The 17,510-nt window shown below is 31.0% G+C and overlaps 1 protein-coding gene across 1 annotated transcript; it reads left to right on the top strand.

The window, feature by feature from the left end:
- The first annotated feature begins 492 nt into the window (after nucleotides 1-492).
- LOC119604787 (protein distal antenna) lies at nucleotides 493-16,876 on the top strand. The gene is made up of 2 exons (XM_037957624.1): nucleotides 493-1,826; nucleotides 14,311-16,876. Exon 2 carries the CDS (start codon nucleotides 14,364-14,366, stop codon nucleotides 16,467-16,469), a length of 2,106 nt encoding a protein of 701 aa, XP_037813552.1. The 5' UTR covers nucleotides 493-1,826; nucleotides 14,311-14,363; the 3' UTR covers nucleotides 16,470-16,876.
- The last annotated feature ends 634 nt before the right edge of the window (nucleotides 16,877-17,510 follow it).

The following is a 17,510-nucleotide window of genomic DNA, read 5'->3' on the forward strand; positions in this document are numbered from 1 at the left end:
GATGCTACGTCGACGTAGCATACAACACACACCAACTTTACCTATACCACCATATTCATGTGTAGATAGACATACATACGTACATACAATTGTATGTATGTAGATCCAGAAAAAGTGGTCATGTTACAAAAACTAGTACAAGAGCGTCTATGGCAAAACACATTGTTATTATAAGAATCTTCGTAGGCCTGAGTAAATTGGTTGACGGAATGAAGTCAACTAACTGACAGTGGTTTGGTTGTACTTTCACAGGATGTATGAGTGCGTGTGTGGTGCTGCGCGAAACGGTCGACGAAAAAATAACAACAACAGCAACTTAAAAAAACATTTATCTCTGGCTGGCAGGCAGGCAGGCAAAAATGGTTGCGAAATTCTATTCACTCACTTATCAACGACATTTATTCTTCTTTCTCCATTACCATTGTACGTATTTGAATGTGTGTAATGTTTCTCCTTCCAACGACGTCGTTCGTTGTTGGCAGAATAGCGATGCCACCGTCAATTTTGTCGTTGTCATTTTCGTAGACGTGTTCGTACTCGTCATCGTCGCCGTCTTCATTCATTTCATTTTCGCCGTTAATCATTGTACTTTTGACTGTCACCGAAAACGGCGGGTAGTTTGCAACAACACGACAACAAACCACGGTCAGTACAATTGACCGATAGAGGAATACAACCGCAACAACAACAACCACCATTTACGCTATACGGTTCCATATCTACGCAACATACCTACCTAGTTAGCACATACACACGTCAAGTAAATAGACACATGCAAAATTTGTAAGTGTGTGTGTGGAAATAAATCCTTTCGCCGTTCAAATTCAATATTCGCTTACAATACTCGCGATAGTTTGTCGCCGAGCGCGAAGTCTGTAGGTTCGCTGTCACTACTTGAACAAAACACAGTCACATCCTTTTCGCACTCGAACGAGTCAACACAGAGTGTCGCAGCAGCGGATTTAAATTTGAACAAACAAGCAATTTTACAAACAACAATTAAATTTATGACGACTAAATTAAACGCAAATCAATTGTCAACAATAATATAAAGTGCCAAAAATAATTAAATATCAATCCAGTGCAATTAAAGTGAATTATATACGTACATATATATATATATATATAAAACTGTCACATATTTGATCAGTGATGACATTAAGTTCAAAACAAAGAAAATATTAGTGCTTCCAATAAAAATACATTTTAAAATTATTAAATGCACGATTCCTCTCATGCGCTCCCCTTTCTCATTATTTGTGAAATATAAAATGAACAAAATTAAAAATACAACTCATTTAAATTAATTATTATCATTAACATTGACATAAAATTTAAATTTTTGGTAATTAAAAAGACATGTCGCCAATCTAAAAAAGAAAAACTCCAAAAGAACAAAAACATTTTCTTGGTGACAGCTTATAGACAACACCTAATGTTCCTGATTTCAGTGCACGTCCACCAAAAAGCTGCATTAAAACAACAACAATTCTGTATAATTAAATAAAATTGTTTTAAGCCGAATCTTTTCATTAAAAACATAATTGAAAATACAGCTGACTTTATTCATTTCGTTTCTCCTGTTTATTTAGTCATCTAAACCCAAAAATAATAATAATTATAACAAAATAAAGAAGTAAATATATGTGTACAAACATAAAAATAAACATTTCCGTTGACTTAAACATTTGAACATTTTCGTGTGTGTTGTGTTTATATCAACATATATTACATTAATTAAATTTAATTGACATACAACCATTTATAAGTTAGCGAACATCGTCAACAGATTTAAATAATTTTTCAAGGAATTCGTTAAATTAAAGGTAAGCCAGTTTCAGTGGTTCGTTATTGTTACTTTAATCTAATTAGTCATTTTATGTTTACTCATATTGCACAAAATGTTATTCAGTTCTCAATTCGAAAGCATAAGTTAAACTCTCCACTTACCAACGTTAGATTCAGATTTGTCTTCACCAATATTTTTGAATTGAATTGAATCTTCTACGTTGAAAATAAAAATACATATTGTGAATTTAAGATATTTCACTTCAAAAAAAAAAAAAAAATAAAAATAATAATAAACATTGTGAAGAAACATATTTTGAATAACAAAAAAAAATTTGGAAAATTGCAGAAAATTAAAAATTCATATGGCAAATTGTATCCATATTCATGTGACCACATTTCATTTTGTATTTTGTTCTAATTCTACCCCTTCCGGGGAGGGCATTATGCGTTTGTGCTGACGTTTGTAACAAAATATTGGTGCTATTGCCCATTTTTTTACACATTTCTTTCAAAAAACAAAATTCAGAGTCATATAAAAGAAAAAATCTATCTTTATTTTTTTTTAAATTTTTATATTATGTGGCCACATTGGTTTTCTAACCGTCCTTAAAAATTTAGATTGGGATTTCTACTAGTCTTCGTGATATGACCAAAAATGTCCACGTACATTTACAAAAAAGAGCCTAAATTTTAAAAATCTTCTTTATTTCATATTTTTTTTATTTTTCAACTCAACAAAATTTATAAAATTGAACACTATAAATTAAATTATATAAATTTAATACATTTTTTTAAAGATACATGGAAATTTTTGGTCATATCTCGGAGACTAGTAGGAATCGCAATCTAAATTTTTGAAGAAGACTAAAAAACCAATGTAGACAAATAATATTAAAATTTAAAAAAAAAAATAAATAAAGATAGATTTTTTTTATATGATTCTGAATTTTGTTTTTAGAAAAAAATATATAAATAAAATTTAAATAAAATTAAAAATTTCGAAAAATGATTGCTTTTTAAAAAATTGTATGCACAAATAAAATTTTAATTATCTTTAACACTTAAACCGTCGATTGGTTAATCGATAAATTTTTGTCAATAAATGTCGAATAAATGAAAATTGCCAAATTTCAAATAACGAATCAAGCGAATAATTTCCATCAATTAACCTATTAATACAAACTTACTATTTATTAAATTCATTGAAAATTACCTCAGATGATTCATACCTATCACTATATTATTATGTATATAAAATCTATATATGTATATAAAAATAAATGTGTGTTTGTTTGTATGTTTGAACGTTATAGACTACTAAACGGCTGAACCGATTTTCTTCAAATTTTCACAGCGTATGTCTGCATGTCTGGAATAGGTAATAGGCAACTTTTTATTTTGAAATTTAAAGTGGGCGGGGTACCAGGCCCATAATAAAAAAATATAAAATGCGTATATTTCAGATAATATAACAGTTAGAGTCCTCAAATTTTGTCGGAGCCACTTTAGTGTCAATATGATTATTTAGGACAAAAAGTAGTCGGACTAGAATTAGGGGGCGTGGCACTTCCCATAAAAAATTCGTTTATCTTGGAAACTATTACAGTTAGAATCTTAAAATTTAGTACGAATAACTTTAACATCCATTTAAACATTTTGGGTAATCAATTGGCGGACTATCCATGAGGGGAGCGGCACCTTCCATATTAATTAAATACAAAAATTCGTTTATCTGGGAAACTAATGGAACTAAATTCTTCAAATTTTGCACGAAGAACTTAAATATTCATCTGAACATTTTGGAAGAAAAAAGCGGACTTTCATCTAGGGGGGCTTGAAGCCCCCATATGAATTTAATAGAAAAATTCGTATATTTGAGAAACTATTAGAGCTAGAATCTTCAAATTTTACTTGAAGACTTTTGACATTCATATGAACATTTAGAGTACAAAGGGCGGACTTTCAAAGGGGAACTTTGCACCTCCCATATGAATTAAATATAAAATTTCGTTTATCTGGGAAATTAATAGAACTTGATTCTTAAAATTTTGCACAAATTATTTTAATATTCATCTGAACGTTTTGGGGAAAAAGTGCGGGCTTACATCTGGGGAGCTTGAAGCCCCCACTGAGAAACTATTAGAGCTAGAATCTTAAAATTTTACATGAAGAACTTTGACATTCATTGGAACATTTAGAGAATAACGGGCGGACTTTCAATGGGTGGCTTGGGACCACATATATGAATTAATTACAAAATTTCGTGTATATTGGAAACTCTTATATTCTTCAAATTTTTCATAGATAGATAGAATTTGGCGATAGATAGAAACAGGCGAACTTGCAATAATTTTCTTGACATCTCTCATATGTAACATATTCCAAATCTGGAAAACTATTGTAGTTAGAATCTTCAAAATCGTTAAGTGGGTTTTTTATTTATACATATTGCTTTTAGGGTAGCAAAGCTATACCCAGTGTTATAGCTAGTATAAAATATAATAAGGATACGTAAATAAAATATTTGACGATGAATGTGTGGTAACTAAAACCCTAATATTTCAATTTTCTTCTGGATGAATATAGATTAATTTTGACAGACTTATTTTGTTTACTAACGATAACAAATAAAATTCTTTCCGATACTGATATTTATAGTCAATTAAGAAGTGTAAGATTTCTAATGTGAACCTAACAGGGTTGCAGTATGATTTCAGGGTAATTAAACTTACTTCTTCTAAATTTTATCAGGTTCAGAATTATCAGGGTTTTACAGTCAATTAAGAAGTGTAAGATTTCTGAAGCCAATCGAACAGGATCAAATATGAACAAATTTTCACCATATTTTGCAGTATGATTTCAGGGTAAATAAACTTACTTTTACTCAATTTTATCAGGTTCAGAATTATTAGGGTTTTAAGTAGCTAAATATGAGTTGGCGTCTTTGGGGTTATAAATATCACCATTCATATCATGAACGCTAAGCGAAATATTCTGCTGCTATTATAATTTCAAGAAAATATTATTTTTGCATATTATTACTTACTTTCGTGCTACAGTGCATTATTTACCCATTGCACTGATCTTTTAAAATCTTAATATATTTTAAATCGATAATGAGTCATTATTTTTGCTTAATTAATAAGCTGTGAAATGTCTATCCATAATGTTTGTCTATCCATAACTACAAATAGATTATAAGGTAATAATTATGAATAACATTTTAAACAAATTGGTGGACACAAGCCATGTATTTTTAGAAATATGCCCACCAAAATTTTATTAAAATCTAACATAGATTTAAAGATTGCGTAGTTATTTTTAAATTTTTAATAAAGTAAAAGCACTACAAAATACATTAATTAGCCGTAGTCTGATTTAATGAATTCTCCGACTATGTACAATTATATCCATCAATTATAAGCATATATTAATTACTAGCTAGTGTGTGCTTCGCTATCCTAAAAACAATATAAATAAAAAACCCTTGACGATTTTATTTACTTATTTTTTATATATTTTTATATGGGTAATTTCGTGTCAAGTGACCCAACTTTTAAAGTCGATGTCTTCCGATTTGGATGAGAGCTTTTAAAGGAAATGGTCTAAGATTTCATTTGAGCAAAAAAGTACAACAAAACGTCCATTTTGAAAAAAATAGGGGAAAATGAAGAAGCAAATATTGGAAAACATCTTATTCTTAAGTTAAAAAATATTTTTTTTGATAGATATCCCAATCGCATCCCATTGTGGGACTATAAAGCCCTTAAAGGAAATTGTCTAAGCTTTCTTTTGAACAAAGGACTAGCTATTTTAACATGTGCTTATCCTACGAGGAAGACAATCATCACCACATACATACATTACGAAGAGACAGACAAAAAACACAAGTTTGTTTTTCAAGTGCCCACATCTCGCTTACAAAGGGGACACTAAAGTGACGATTATCTTTACTCTCACTTACAAAGAGTACTTCCGTCACGAAGGACGAATTAGAGCCAACCAGGTGGTTAGACGTTAGTGGAAATCACTGTCTTCTGCTGGGAAAATACATGTACATATGGGAGTTGCAACTCCCATTATTGTAAGCTCACCAATTCATATGTTCATATGGACTTTAATGTTGCCCGTGAAACATTTAAGATTTCTATCTGTAATAATTTCCCAGATATACGAATTTTTGTATTTAATTAATATTGGAGGTGCCATGCACCCTATTGCTAATCCGAAAATTTATTACCCAAATCTTTATCTCGATGTCAAAGTTCGAACTTTGTATAACATTTGAACTTTGGCATTTCCGGATGTAAAATTTGTTGTATTTAATTCATATGGGAGGTACCATGCTCCTAGCAATAGGGTTATTTTTCCCCAAAATGTTCACAAAAAAACATTTTTTGCGTCCAATATCCCGCTTAGAGTCCAAGAACCCTTTAATAAAGTTACGGTTGCTGTCAGGTATCATAACCTCAAAGGAGCGGCCATAAACCGATGTTGGTGATGCACAATCATGAACGCGAATATATGGGTTGTTGATAAATAATTTGAATATGGTTATAGGCCCTTCCAAGTCACCAGTTTTCGAGTTAGCGATTTCCGGTAGGCGAATTGCCGATTTTCAGGCCTCATAAGAATATGCAAAGGTGGAATGTGGAAAATAGCCCCGTTATAGATACACAGAGACGATAAATTTTGTACAGAGAAGCCAGCCTGAGACTAAGGCAGCATAAGCCAAAATCGGCTTTATTATGATATTAAATGTCCATGAGATCATTTTCGGTTTTACACCCTATGTACTCAAAAAAAGCCTTTGGCAGGCATATAATGTTGTAATGGCTCTATTGATCGTACTGGATTTAGGGTTTTATCGAGAATGATCCCTAAGTATTTGACTTCATCAGAGAACTTATTAATAGACCCATTTATAGTTGGTTCAATAAGTCTCAGATATATACATACTTATAGTAATTGGTACGAGAATGGTTTTTGAAGGGTTAATTGTTGGCCCTCTTTCTTAACAACACTTGGCTGTTATGTTAATTGCCTGCTGCATCCTTTCCGATATCGTTACATCGTCAAAACCTGTGATAGATATGACAAGGTCGTCGGCATAACCATATGTACGGAAACCTAAGTCATTAAGTTTTTCCAGCCATTAAGATGATCAATGTCCATAATTATGGCGTTAATATGTCTCCTTGCGGACAGCTTCCAGTGGCACATACATATAGTTTTCCATTTTCTACAAAAGTCAAAGAAATTTCTGAAAACCTTTGGAACGCATTTCTTACTAAGTGCGAGATCTATAGCATCATATGACGTGTTATCGAAGGCTTCTTGTATGTTTATAAAAGGACAGTGTTATTTGAAAATAAAAATTAATTTTGACGACTACAAAGTTATAAAAATAATCTTCCAAATAAATCGAAATACGTTTCAGCCAATAGCCAACATCTTCCTTCGATTCTGTCATACATGGGAATTTTTCATTAAGCATTAAAATTTCATTACCATTTATAGAAAAAATTCTAATGAAAAATATTTTAAGTACCATTTAATGAAAATTATATTTTTTCATTATAACTTTTTTGATAATGGTAATGAATTTTCAAAAACAAATTTAATTAGTATTTATAATTGTCAAAAACTATATTTGATAAAAATTCAGAAAATTTTTCGAAGATTCGAGCACAGGATTGAAAGCTTTTAAAACCAGTTCCCGTTGCCCAAATTAGCTGAAATTTAGCAGTCATAAGTACATCTGATGACAATACAATAGTATGTTCGAAAATTCGAAGTTATTTTCGAAAAATTTTTTATGTTTTTAAATTAATCTCTATGTCATAAAAACTAAAAAAAAATCGAAAATTCGAACTCGTGTTCGAAAAATTTTTAAATCTGTTAAAACTAGTTCTTCTAGTCCGAATGGACTGAAATTTGGTATGCATGATTTCAACTAATGACAATAAATTATAATGTTCGGATATTCGAAATTAATTTCGAAATTCGAACTAATGTTCGAAAATTTTTAAAATCCATTAAATAATGGTAATGGATTTTTTTTTTTAAATAATTACTACTGAAATCGTTCCATTAAGAAGCATTACCATTAGACAAAATAATGCTAATGAAGAAAAAATAATTATAATTTTTTTCAATTTAATTAACTACTCCCATGTATGGATTCTGTATAATACAGTCGCAAAGAGTAGCATTTTGGCCGAAAACCTGAAATTTTTTAGTAAAATTATTTTTTTATTTATTTTTAGGGTTAACACCATAATGGTTTGGTGTTAACCTTACCATTATGCTAATGTAAAAATAAAGAAAATATGCGAAAATAAATACGTATGCAATAATGTCCTTGTTTATTTCAAACGTTTTTAAACGAAATCTTTCAATTTCAAACGTAATCGTTTTTTTTATAAAAACAGACTGTAAACAAACTTTTAAGTACTTTTTGATATTTTACTAATTAATATATCAATTAAGAATATTCCGTACGGTGCATTTTATAAGTAGAGCTAACCAATATGCAAATATCGCAATACACATATTTTTTCAAGTTATTTAGCAATACAGTACTGTATTAATATATGTATCTGATCTGAATAAACATAAATAAAATTCACCACAATTCTGACACTCAATGAACATTTACTCTTCCATATATCTACCAACATATTCAGAAGTGAAAATATTGATCAATATGCTGATCATCAAAATAATCCCGTCTTCCATTTTACTAAAAATTTTGTAATTTTAATAAAAATCCTCATCAATTGCTATCCTGAAAAAAATTTTGGAAATTTTTTATATATTAATGAATATGTAAGCACTTAATTTATTGTAACGTGGAATAGCCCACTATAAAAATTCGTTTGGAGAGAAAATATAAATTTCAAAACATAGCCAAAAATAATAGTGCAAACTTGCGCAAACAATAACAAGTCATCTGTGCACACATAACATACAAACAAATCTAAGCTGTATTACCCAAAAACAAATACAACTGTGTTACCTACCCACAAACAAATATCACTGTATTACCAACCCTCAAACAACATATTAGTATGTTTTACTCAAATACAACTGCATTATTTCATTGTTGTTGTTTTTTACGCAGATTTTCGCTCATATCTCAGTTATTTTTTGATCGATTTTGATCAATAGGAAACTGCTCCTAAGCATGTCTGATAAATCGAATCCGTCTGATGTCTGATATGTCGAATCCGCTATATATAAGATCCAGAATATATATGTACTTGTAGAAATTACAAACGGAATGTAAAACTTACATACATAATATCTCTGTATATTATACATATGTATGCATATACCCTTCTCTTAAAGGTGAAGGGTATAAAAACGCATAATGTATACTTTTGTAAATTTGTATTACATACTTACCAGGGATGGCAAATTTGGTACGATGGTACTTTTTTTGATACTATTTGATGTTCAAAAGTACCGTGATACTCCCGAGTCTTATTTGATACTGTCAGGCCAATATCTCAACCTCCGGTTATCGTTTAACAGGTGGATATACTGCCGGTTAAAATTATTTTTGTATGTAAAATGTCAATTTATCGTTATGATAAAACATAATCAGACAATGAGAAAATGGGGGTCCAAGTATCTTTAAAAGTTCAAATTTGAAATTCTAAGAATGTTTTGAAATCTAGTTTTAAAAGCCACTTTTTAGAAGTATGTTTTGCAAATAACAATGCAGCTCATTTCGAATTTTTATCTTGATTGACATTATATGAATATTAATCTAATTAAACTCCATTGTTAATATTATATGAAAAAATTACCAAAAATTTCAATTTTGAAAAAATATTTGACTTTAAAACTAATTATTTCCAAATGATAGAAGCTCGAAGGACTCAATTTCTATCTAATATAAAACGATATGTTTTTAAATTAAGAATTCAACCATAGATAATAAGAGAAATTTTTGGTGAAAATTATTTGGACTTTAAAGCAAATTACTGTTTCATGTCATGGATGGTCTTATGTATGGTCTCATGTGTAGAATTTGATATGACTATTGATTTTTTAACAAATGAACACCTATGTACATCGAATTTTAATTTAATAACACTTATGTATATTAGGGTGGCCCCAAAATGGAAATGGCTGATGTTCCCACCGAAAATGAAAATTTAGTTCATTCTAAGATACCATTTCTCAAAATTTTTGTCCTGACGTCAATATTTTGTGAGCTGGATCAAAGAATAAAAAGGTCCTTTTTAGGGTTTTTATGTTATTTTTTTCACATTTTTGACAAATAAACCATATGCAAATTTAGTATCATATGAAAGGTCCTTGGGAGACGATTTCAATGACATACACAAATTTGTATACAACACCAAAATGATTACAAATGTCGTAATTTTTCGGGAAAATTTTAAGTTTTTCATATTTTTACATAGAAATATATAATGTAATTAATTGAAATTATTTATTATAGACCTCACCGCACCTAAATTTCACCGAAATGGTTTTTTCTGTTTTTCGAAATTCTTTATATTTTGTATTTTATCTTAATATTTTAAACTCTATTTTGTCCCAGGTATTCTGTTAGCTATATTTATCTAACATACTTAATATGTACATCAGCATACGCGTAATTTCATTAGCTTTACAATAGTATTTATTATTTATTATTTATTTATTATTCTATTATTTATTATTCTATTATTCTATTATCAATCAAATTTTTCAGTTTAACTATTTACCAATGTCGGTTTTTTCTAAATGTTGATTTTTTCGAATATCAAATAACCCGGTTTTTAACTTTTTAAAAGCCGGTTTCCAATACTTTTATTTGCTTTGTATTCAAAGATTACTTCAATTAAATTTTGAAATAAATAATAATACCTGTCTAAATTTTAAAATATTCGAGTCAAGAAACTAGAGTATATTTTTCTAAAGCACCTTTGGTTAAACTTTTTTGATTTTCCTAATTAATTCCTAATTAATTTATTTGTAAAATTGATTGGAATAACTGTTGGATAAAATTTTATCAATCTTAAGATTATATTCCAATTACAATAATTAATTTGGCGCTGAAATATTATAGCAGTGTTGGAATGCCTATGAAAATTAACTAAACAGGGACTTTAGAATAAACTAGGATTATGATTCTTCCCAATTTTTTACATTAAAGAAATAATGTTTATTTTAAAAAATCAGTTCGGGTCATAATTTTTTTTCAAATTAAACTAGATGTTTTTATGTATAATAAAAATCCGTTTTCTCTGAATTTGAAAAATATCAACCGGTTTTTTTCAAATGTCAACTATTCGAACTACTCGAAAACCGGTTTTTGGAAAATGTCGAATTGTTAATTATTTAAAAATATGTGAAGGTGTATTTAAAAAATTAACAACTTTCAGCAAAAAAAATATTTTAGTACTCTAATATCCAAAAAAGTACCCTCTGAAATATTTTTTGATACTGAAACAAAATCTCATTTTCCATCCCTGATACTTACTAATAGATGTGTCCTAGAAAACATTTGTTGATCTATTTCAGTTTGTTATGATTCGCGTATTCGTTGAGAAAGTAAATAGGAGCAGCCAATTTTCATTCAAGACCTACAACTTAAAAGTTACATTTTACTTTTTATACTAAGATGTACATACGTGTATGAATATCAAAACGAATGTGTAAATGTATAAAGCAAACAGACAGATAGACGGACGAATAGATAGACAGACAAACAAACATATAAAATGATAATAATAAACAATATTAAAGTATAACTAACACACTTTCAAAGCACATAAGAAGGCAAAGTATTATCATCAAGTTCATTTTTATTGCATTGTCTCGACCGGCATCCATTGTATACATACATAAATAAATTCATATGTATGTGTGTATTTTTTATTTATTTATTTTTTTCTTATTATGTTTATATGTATAAGGTATATGTCTATAACATAGTTTTGGTATCGTATGTCTCCCTATAACCTAAACCTATTAAAAATACATCGAAAGTAGAAATAAAAAAATAAAATAGAAACGAAAAAATAAATAAATAAATAAATGTGGAAAAAATTTGTCTTGGAAAGCTTACAGACAGCCGGACAGACTTAAAAGAAAATAAAGAAGAAGAGGACGAAAAAAAATAAAAAAGTTTGAAACATATTTTTTTCATTTGTGGGATATATTTTTTACATTAAATTGTTACTGCTGCTGTTGACCTTTATTTGCCAGACTCTATAATAAGTGAAAAAGAGTGTATGTGTGACTATGTGCGAATGTTTGTGTACGTATGTAGGTCTGCCCTAGTAGAGATGCTGAAAAGATATGGTACCTCATTTTCACACCCCCTCCCCATATTCTCCCATTGAGTGACTAACTAACTGGTAAACGATAAAAATGTAATAAAATTATAATGGAAGCGAATACAAATACAAACTGTGAACAAACATATCTTGCACACACAGTCACATTGATATATGATAACACATACAGACATAAAGACATGTGCATATGGACATAGAAAAAATCACGACGACAAAAAAATACAATACATATGTATGTACGTATGTATGTATGGATTTATAACACATTGACTCTAATATAATCACACAAGGATTTGGTACAAACAGGCAAACAGAGGAATTGCACCAACTTGCAACAAACATTTGTAGTAATTTTCTATTTAACAAAAATAAAAAACTAACATTCCAGAGACAATAGATTGAAAGTGAAAGTTATAAAAAAAAACAGAAAAATATAAAAAGCACTTTGATTATAACTTTTTTATAACACAACAATAAAGTTTTTTGTGGATGCCACAAAGCATTTGTGTGAACACACACGTATACATTCATGTATACATAGTACATCTGTGTACATGATTACTAATGCATATGAATAATATCGAGTCAATTAAGTAAATAATAATATAAACTTATAACTGTGCCAATTGAAGTTACATGTGTTAATTAATACAAATTCGGAAAATCATTTTTCTCTAAAATATGTTACATATTATCACCCCCTCAATATTGGTCATTATTTAAAAAAAAGAAATAATATTAATTAATTATTTCAATAGCCTGAGTAATTGACCACGAGAAATAAGTCGTAATATACTTAAGTTTAAGAGATCGTTATTTATTGCTTGTTCTCTTAAGACATCAGATATACTCTTAAATGTTTATGTGAAAGATGCAACTTGCATCAAACACTCGTTAGCCTCAACTAGAGGTTGTCATGCGCAAAACTTGTTCTTCTACATTGTTACGAACGTTGTGCGTGTATCCAGCCCCCTTCCACATAGTTTATTCAACATGTTCCCTTTTATACTGGAAGGCGGAGCCAATTATACTTTCTTATTCGCTCTTGCACAGGAAAGCCATGGAATTATAAACCTACATACCTATGCTAATGTGTGTGTGTGAAATTTAGGTTCCTAACATGTACCTGTTTATTGACTTTAAAGAGGGATGTTTCCTGTCAAATGTCCCCAATACACTCTCTTCTCACGCACAAAATTGCAGGTAAATAAATGATAAATTGCATGCAACTGAATGAGGAGCACGTGGCATGTTCGCGATTGTGTGAGCTTGTTGCTTATTCGTCGTGAATTCGCGATGTACTTGTATGCGCGCCGAAATTGTTTTCAGTTGTGATGATTTTAGTGTGACGATGATGATTTGATGTTGAGCATATAGATGAACGAATCCGGGTGGGTGTTGGGGTTAGTGAGGGTGAGTGGGAGCAGAGGTGGTGGTAATAGTTAAAACAAGCGCGCCAATTAGCATGTTACCCATTGTCTTTACTCACTCGCAAAAGTTTCGAACCCTTATTGTGTTGTTCTTGATAATGTTGTTGTGTAACATTTATGCAAATGAAATGTGGGTTTTACGGGCGTTTCTTGCGTTTATATCCATGTATTTATTTCAAAAATACATATTGTGTACCTACATAAATATATTTACACTGTCTGTCCTCCTTGCGAATGTTGTGTGTCGAAAAGATATTTGTACATAGAACGTAGAGTATTTCGTCAAATCGCGATGAAACATTGAAAGGATATTTAAAAACGCGTCTTATTTTTATTGGATGCGCGTGTACAAGAATTGTATCATTTTCAACTGAATCATATACATACATATATACAATGTTATATTAATCAACCCTTATACATAGATATACACATACATACAATTTCGTTATATACATGCTTATGTATTTTTAATATGTATAACTTTGGCGAATAAGAGCGCACTGCACTTTTACACATATTGTAAATACGTTAGTAAATACCTGAAATATACCAGATCTAAATTAAGTTTTTTTCACAGCGACACGGTAATGCATTTCTGTAAGCGTTTGTCTTGCTTTATCAATTAGCAAGTTTATAAATATGTACATACCTTGAAGTACATACATATGTATATACGTATTTATATTTACTTTTCTAAAGACATTTAATTTTGGTTGTGTAATTGCACTAACTGATCAACTTTTATTTATTTAATTTTTTTATAGAATTCAAACTGTTTGACAACGGTCTGAGGTTGGATATTTCCAGCTACCCCCATATGAACATCCGCATGAGCACGAAGGGCAAGCGTCCTTTAAGGAGCTTGACTCCAAGCGACAAAGTCCATGCTATTCAGCGCATACATGATGGCGAATCAAAGGCTTCAGTGGCACGTGATATTGGAGTCCCTGAATCAACATTACGTGGCTGGTGTAAAAATGAAGATAAATTAAGATTTATGTCTCGGCAGGCAGCAGCTGAGAAAATGGGTGGTGAGCCTTTAGCAGATAAATTAGATGGTAACACGAATCTGTTAGGTGGACCTCCCGAAAAAAGACAGCGCATGGACAACTCGATGCCATTGAATTTTTCGAATAAAATGAAATTTGATGAATTAACAACATTCAAGAGAGCTCCACTTACTGGGCTAGATTTTGGGGGTAATAAATCTTTAAGTGATATTGGAACTTTCAATGGATTGGCTCCCGATTATGGGGCTTTCAATGGTACAGCAAAGAACAAAGTATTTGGGGCAGATATTCCACGGCCCGTCGATCCCTCTATTGCTGCTATAAGTCCATTATCAAGCCTTTCACATCTTTCAGGGCTCACGGGACTTTCTCAATCGCCCTTAGCTATAAGTTTTAACGAGCTTACATCAAACTTAAACTTATTGGCTCAACTTAATCCCGGCTTGGCAGCCATGTCTGGTCTTAATGGTTTAGCAAATACTGGAAATAACTTACGGGCAAATACCATGAAACCAAAACCACAAATACAAAGTCCTCGCAGTGAGACTACGGAAAGACAAACGGGTCTTACAGTAAAGAATTGGGCCAAGCAAAAACCATCGACACCAACATCCAGCGATTCTCCATCATTTGGTATTAATTTAAGCCAAAGTGATAATACAAAGGGTCAATTGAAAAGTCCAGGTACTTCTCTTATGCCTCCACAATTGGGTGGAAATTTGCCTCCTCTTCCAACAATGCCCGAAGATCCATTACTGTATTGGCTTAAATCGCAACAGGCCATGCTAGGTTTGAATAATATTTACCCACCACCTCCACCTATCGGTGCAACAAGTCCACCAATTAGATCATCAACTCCTCAGCAACAAAGTTTGCATGCTAGTACACCTCCTATAATTCCCACACCCTTAACTCCATCTTCAACTCCATCTGGTAGCCTGGATGATAAAAACTCTGCATGGTTCAATTGGTGCAAAGCGTTTGGGGCAAGTCTTAACTCCTTGGCTCCTGCTGCCGCTGCAGTAGCTCTACATGGTAATCCATTGCATCAGCCACCAACTTCTGTTAATGTCGAATCGTCCAACACAGTTGATGGGCCACTTGTTGGAAAAACTGGATTCGAAAATATTTTGTATTCACAACTTACCAAAGACTCGGCTCCTAGTCCTTCGGTACAAAGTTCCTCATCAGTTGAGCAAATACATACCGAAGCACCAAACAATATTGATATGTCAAATAAACCAGAAGACCTCTCCGCTAGAAGCGCTAAAGCCAGAAGTTCACCACTCAGCCCTCTGCCAACACCAGCACAAAGCCCTGAACGCAACGTTGACCAAACAGTCTCAAACCACAACAGTCCAGCACCTAGTCCAATACCTGTAGGTTGCGAGGCAGATTTTCAGCAGTCAGAAGCAAAACCTGACACAAGAAACAGTGTAGCCGATTGTAGAGATGTTCTCGACAACCTCCTATACAAAATTAACAATAATAATATTGAAAACAGTAATCGTCAAGTTTCTTCAGCAGTTAGTGAGTCGGATGCCAGCTATTCAAGTGATCATAACAATACAGATGACTGTCCCCAAAATAACAACAATAACTCAAATAAAACAGACGAAGAAGAGCGTGCAAAGTGCGCCGCATTATATGAAGACGCAGAAGTGGATGCCGATTACATAGAAGCTATTACACATGGCGAGAAATTTTTACAGTGGCTCGAAAACTGCAGTAATCCTCGAGTAACCGCTGTTCAATTAATGCAGCTGCGATTTCTTATCTCATCGGTCAAAACAGTTCTCGATCCAAAACCAACCATAAAGGAATCCACAAGCACATCAAATTTATCAATTGCTATCGAAATAGATGACTCTTCTGAAGAAAGTAATCGCTCAAAGATGCGTCGTCGCAAATAGGAACAACCAAAATTGGCTGCATTTGAGCCAGAGCCATGCACCAGTAAAGAAGTAGTAATAATCGATGCCGATGAATATCAAATGGAAAATTCTTTCGCTCCAGCTGTATATCAATCATCAGCCACTCTACTAAATTCCTTATTTTTTCCACCTTATGAAATCGTTCGTTCAGACGATTCAGACGATAACAACAACAGTACCAACAATATTACTGAATACATTAGCGACCACGATATCAACGCTGAAAGTAATAGTTCCATTTATTCGGAAAAAGAAACTCATGTCGTTCCGAACACTTTCCATGAATAAATGCGTATAAATATTATTAAATGAGCTTCTCAAATATCGAATAGAAATTTTAACTAAAATACACATGAATGTAACAAGTAAAACTAAATTAATTTAATTGTCGCTAATATATAAATATATATATATATATATATATATACATATATATATATATATATATATATATATATATATATTTTTCGGTTAATTTTTCTACTTCAACTCCATAGAACATACACATTTTCTTCCAAATTAATCCAATTTATTAAAAACTTATTTATAAAACGTTGTAAAGTTCCTTTCCTGCAACAGAGGAACAAGACGCATAGATATTAATCATTATTGCGCTTATTAGATCTGAATTAATTTTATGTTTAAGTATAAATAAAAACTTCCTGTATATAATACATTCAATGAATATTAATTTCATTTTAATTTTTTATTTAATTTCAATAAATTTTTATTGAGATTTATGAAAAAAATTTATTAACATTATTCCTTATTAATTTACTCTATTAGATAAAAACTGTTATATTAAGATGAATTTAAAACAAAACACAAAAACAAAAATCGAATCAAAAAAATTATTAGATAAATGTCATTCCCTTCTCAGATTACGAAAATAATATGTTTTATTTGATTTCCATTTTAGAATTTAACGCATCCATATCTAAAGTAGACCCAATAAATTTAATAATTATACAAGGATTTTATTTTCATCACTAAAATAGTCACATTTCAAAAAACAACAAT

The sequence above is a fragment of the Lucilia sericata genome, unplaced genomic scaffold (assembly GCF_015586225.1).
Source record: "Lucilia sericata isolate MDLA Ls3-8-SP2 unplaced genomic scaffold, ASM1558622v1 Contig000431F_arrow, whole genome shotgun sequence".
NCBI lineage: Eukaryota > Metazoa > Arthropoda > Insecta > Diptera > Calliphoridae > Lucilia > Lucilia sericata.

Excerpts from the sequence above, each read along its gene's own strand:
- LOC119604787 (XM_037957624.1), top strand. The coding sequence starts at position 14,364 with ATGAACATCCGCATGAGCACGAAGGGCAAGCGTCCTTTAAGGAGCTTG.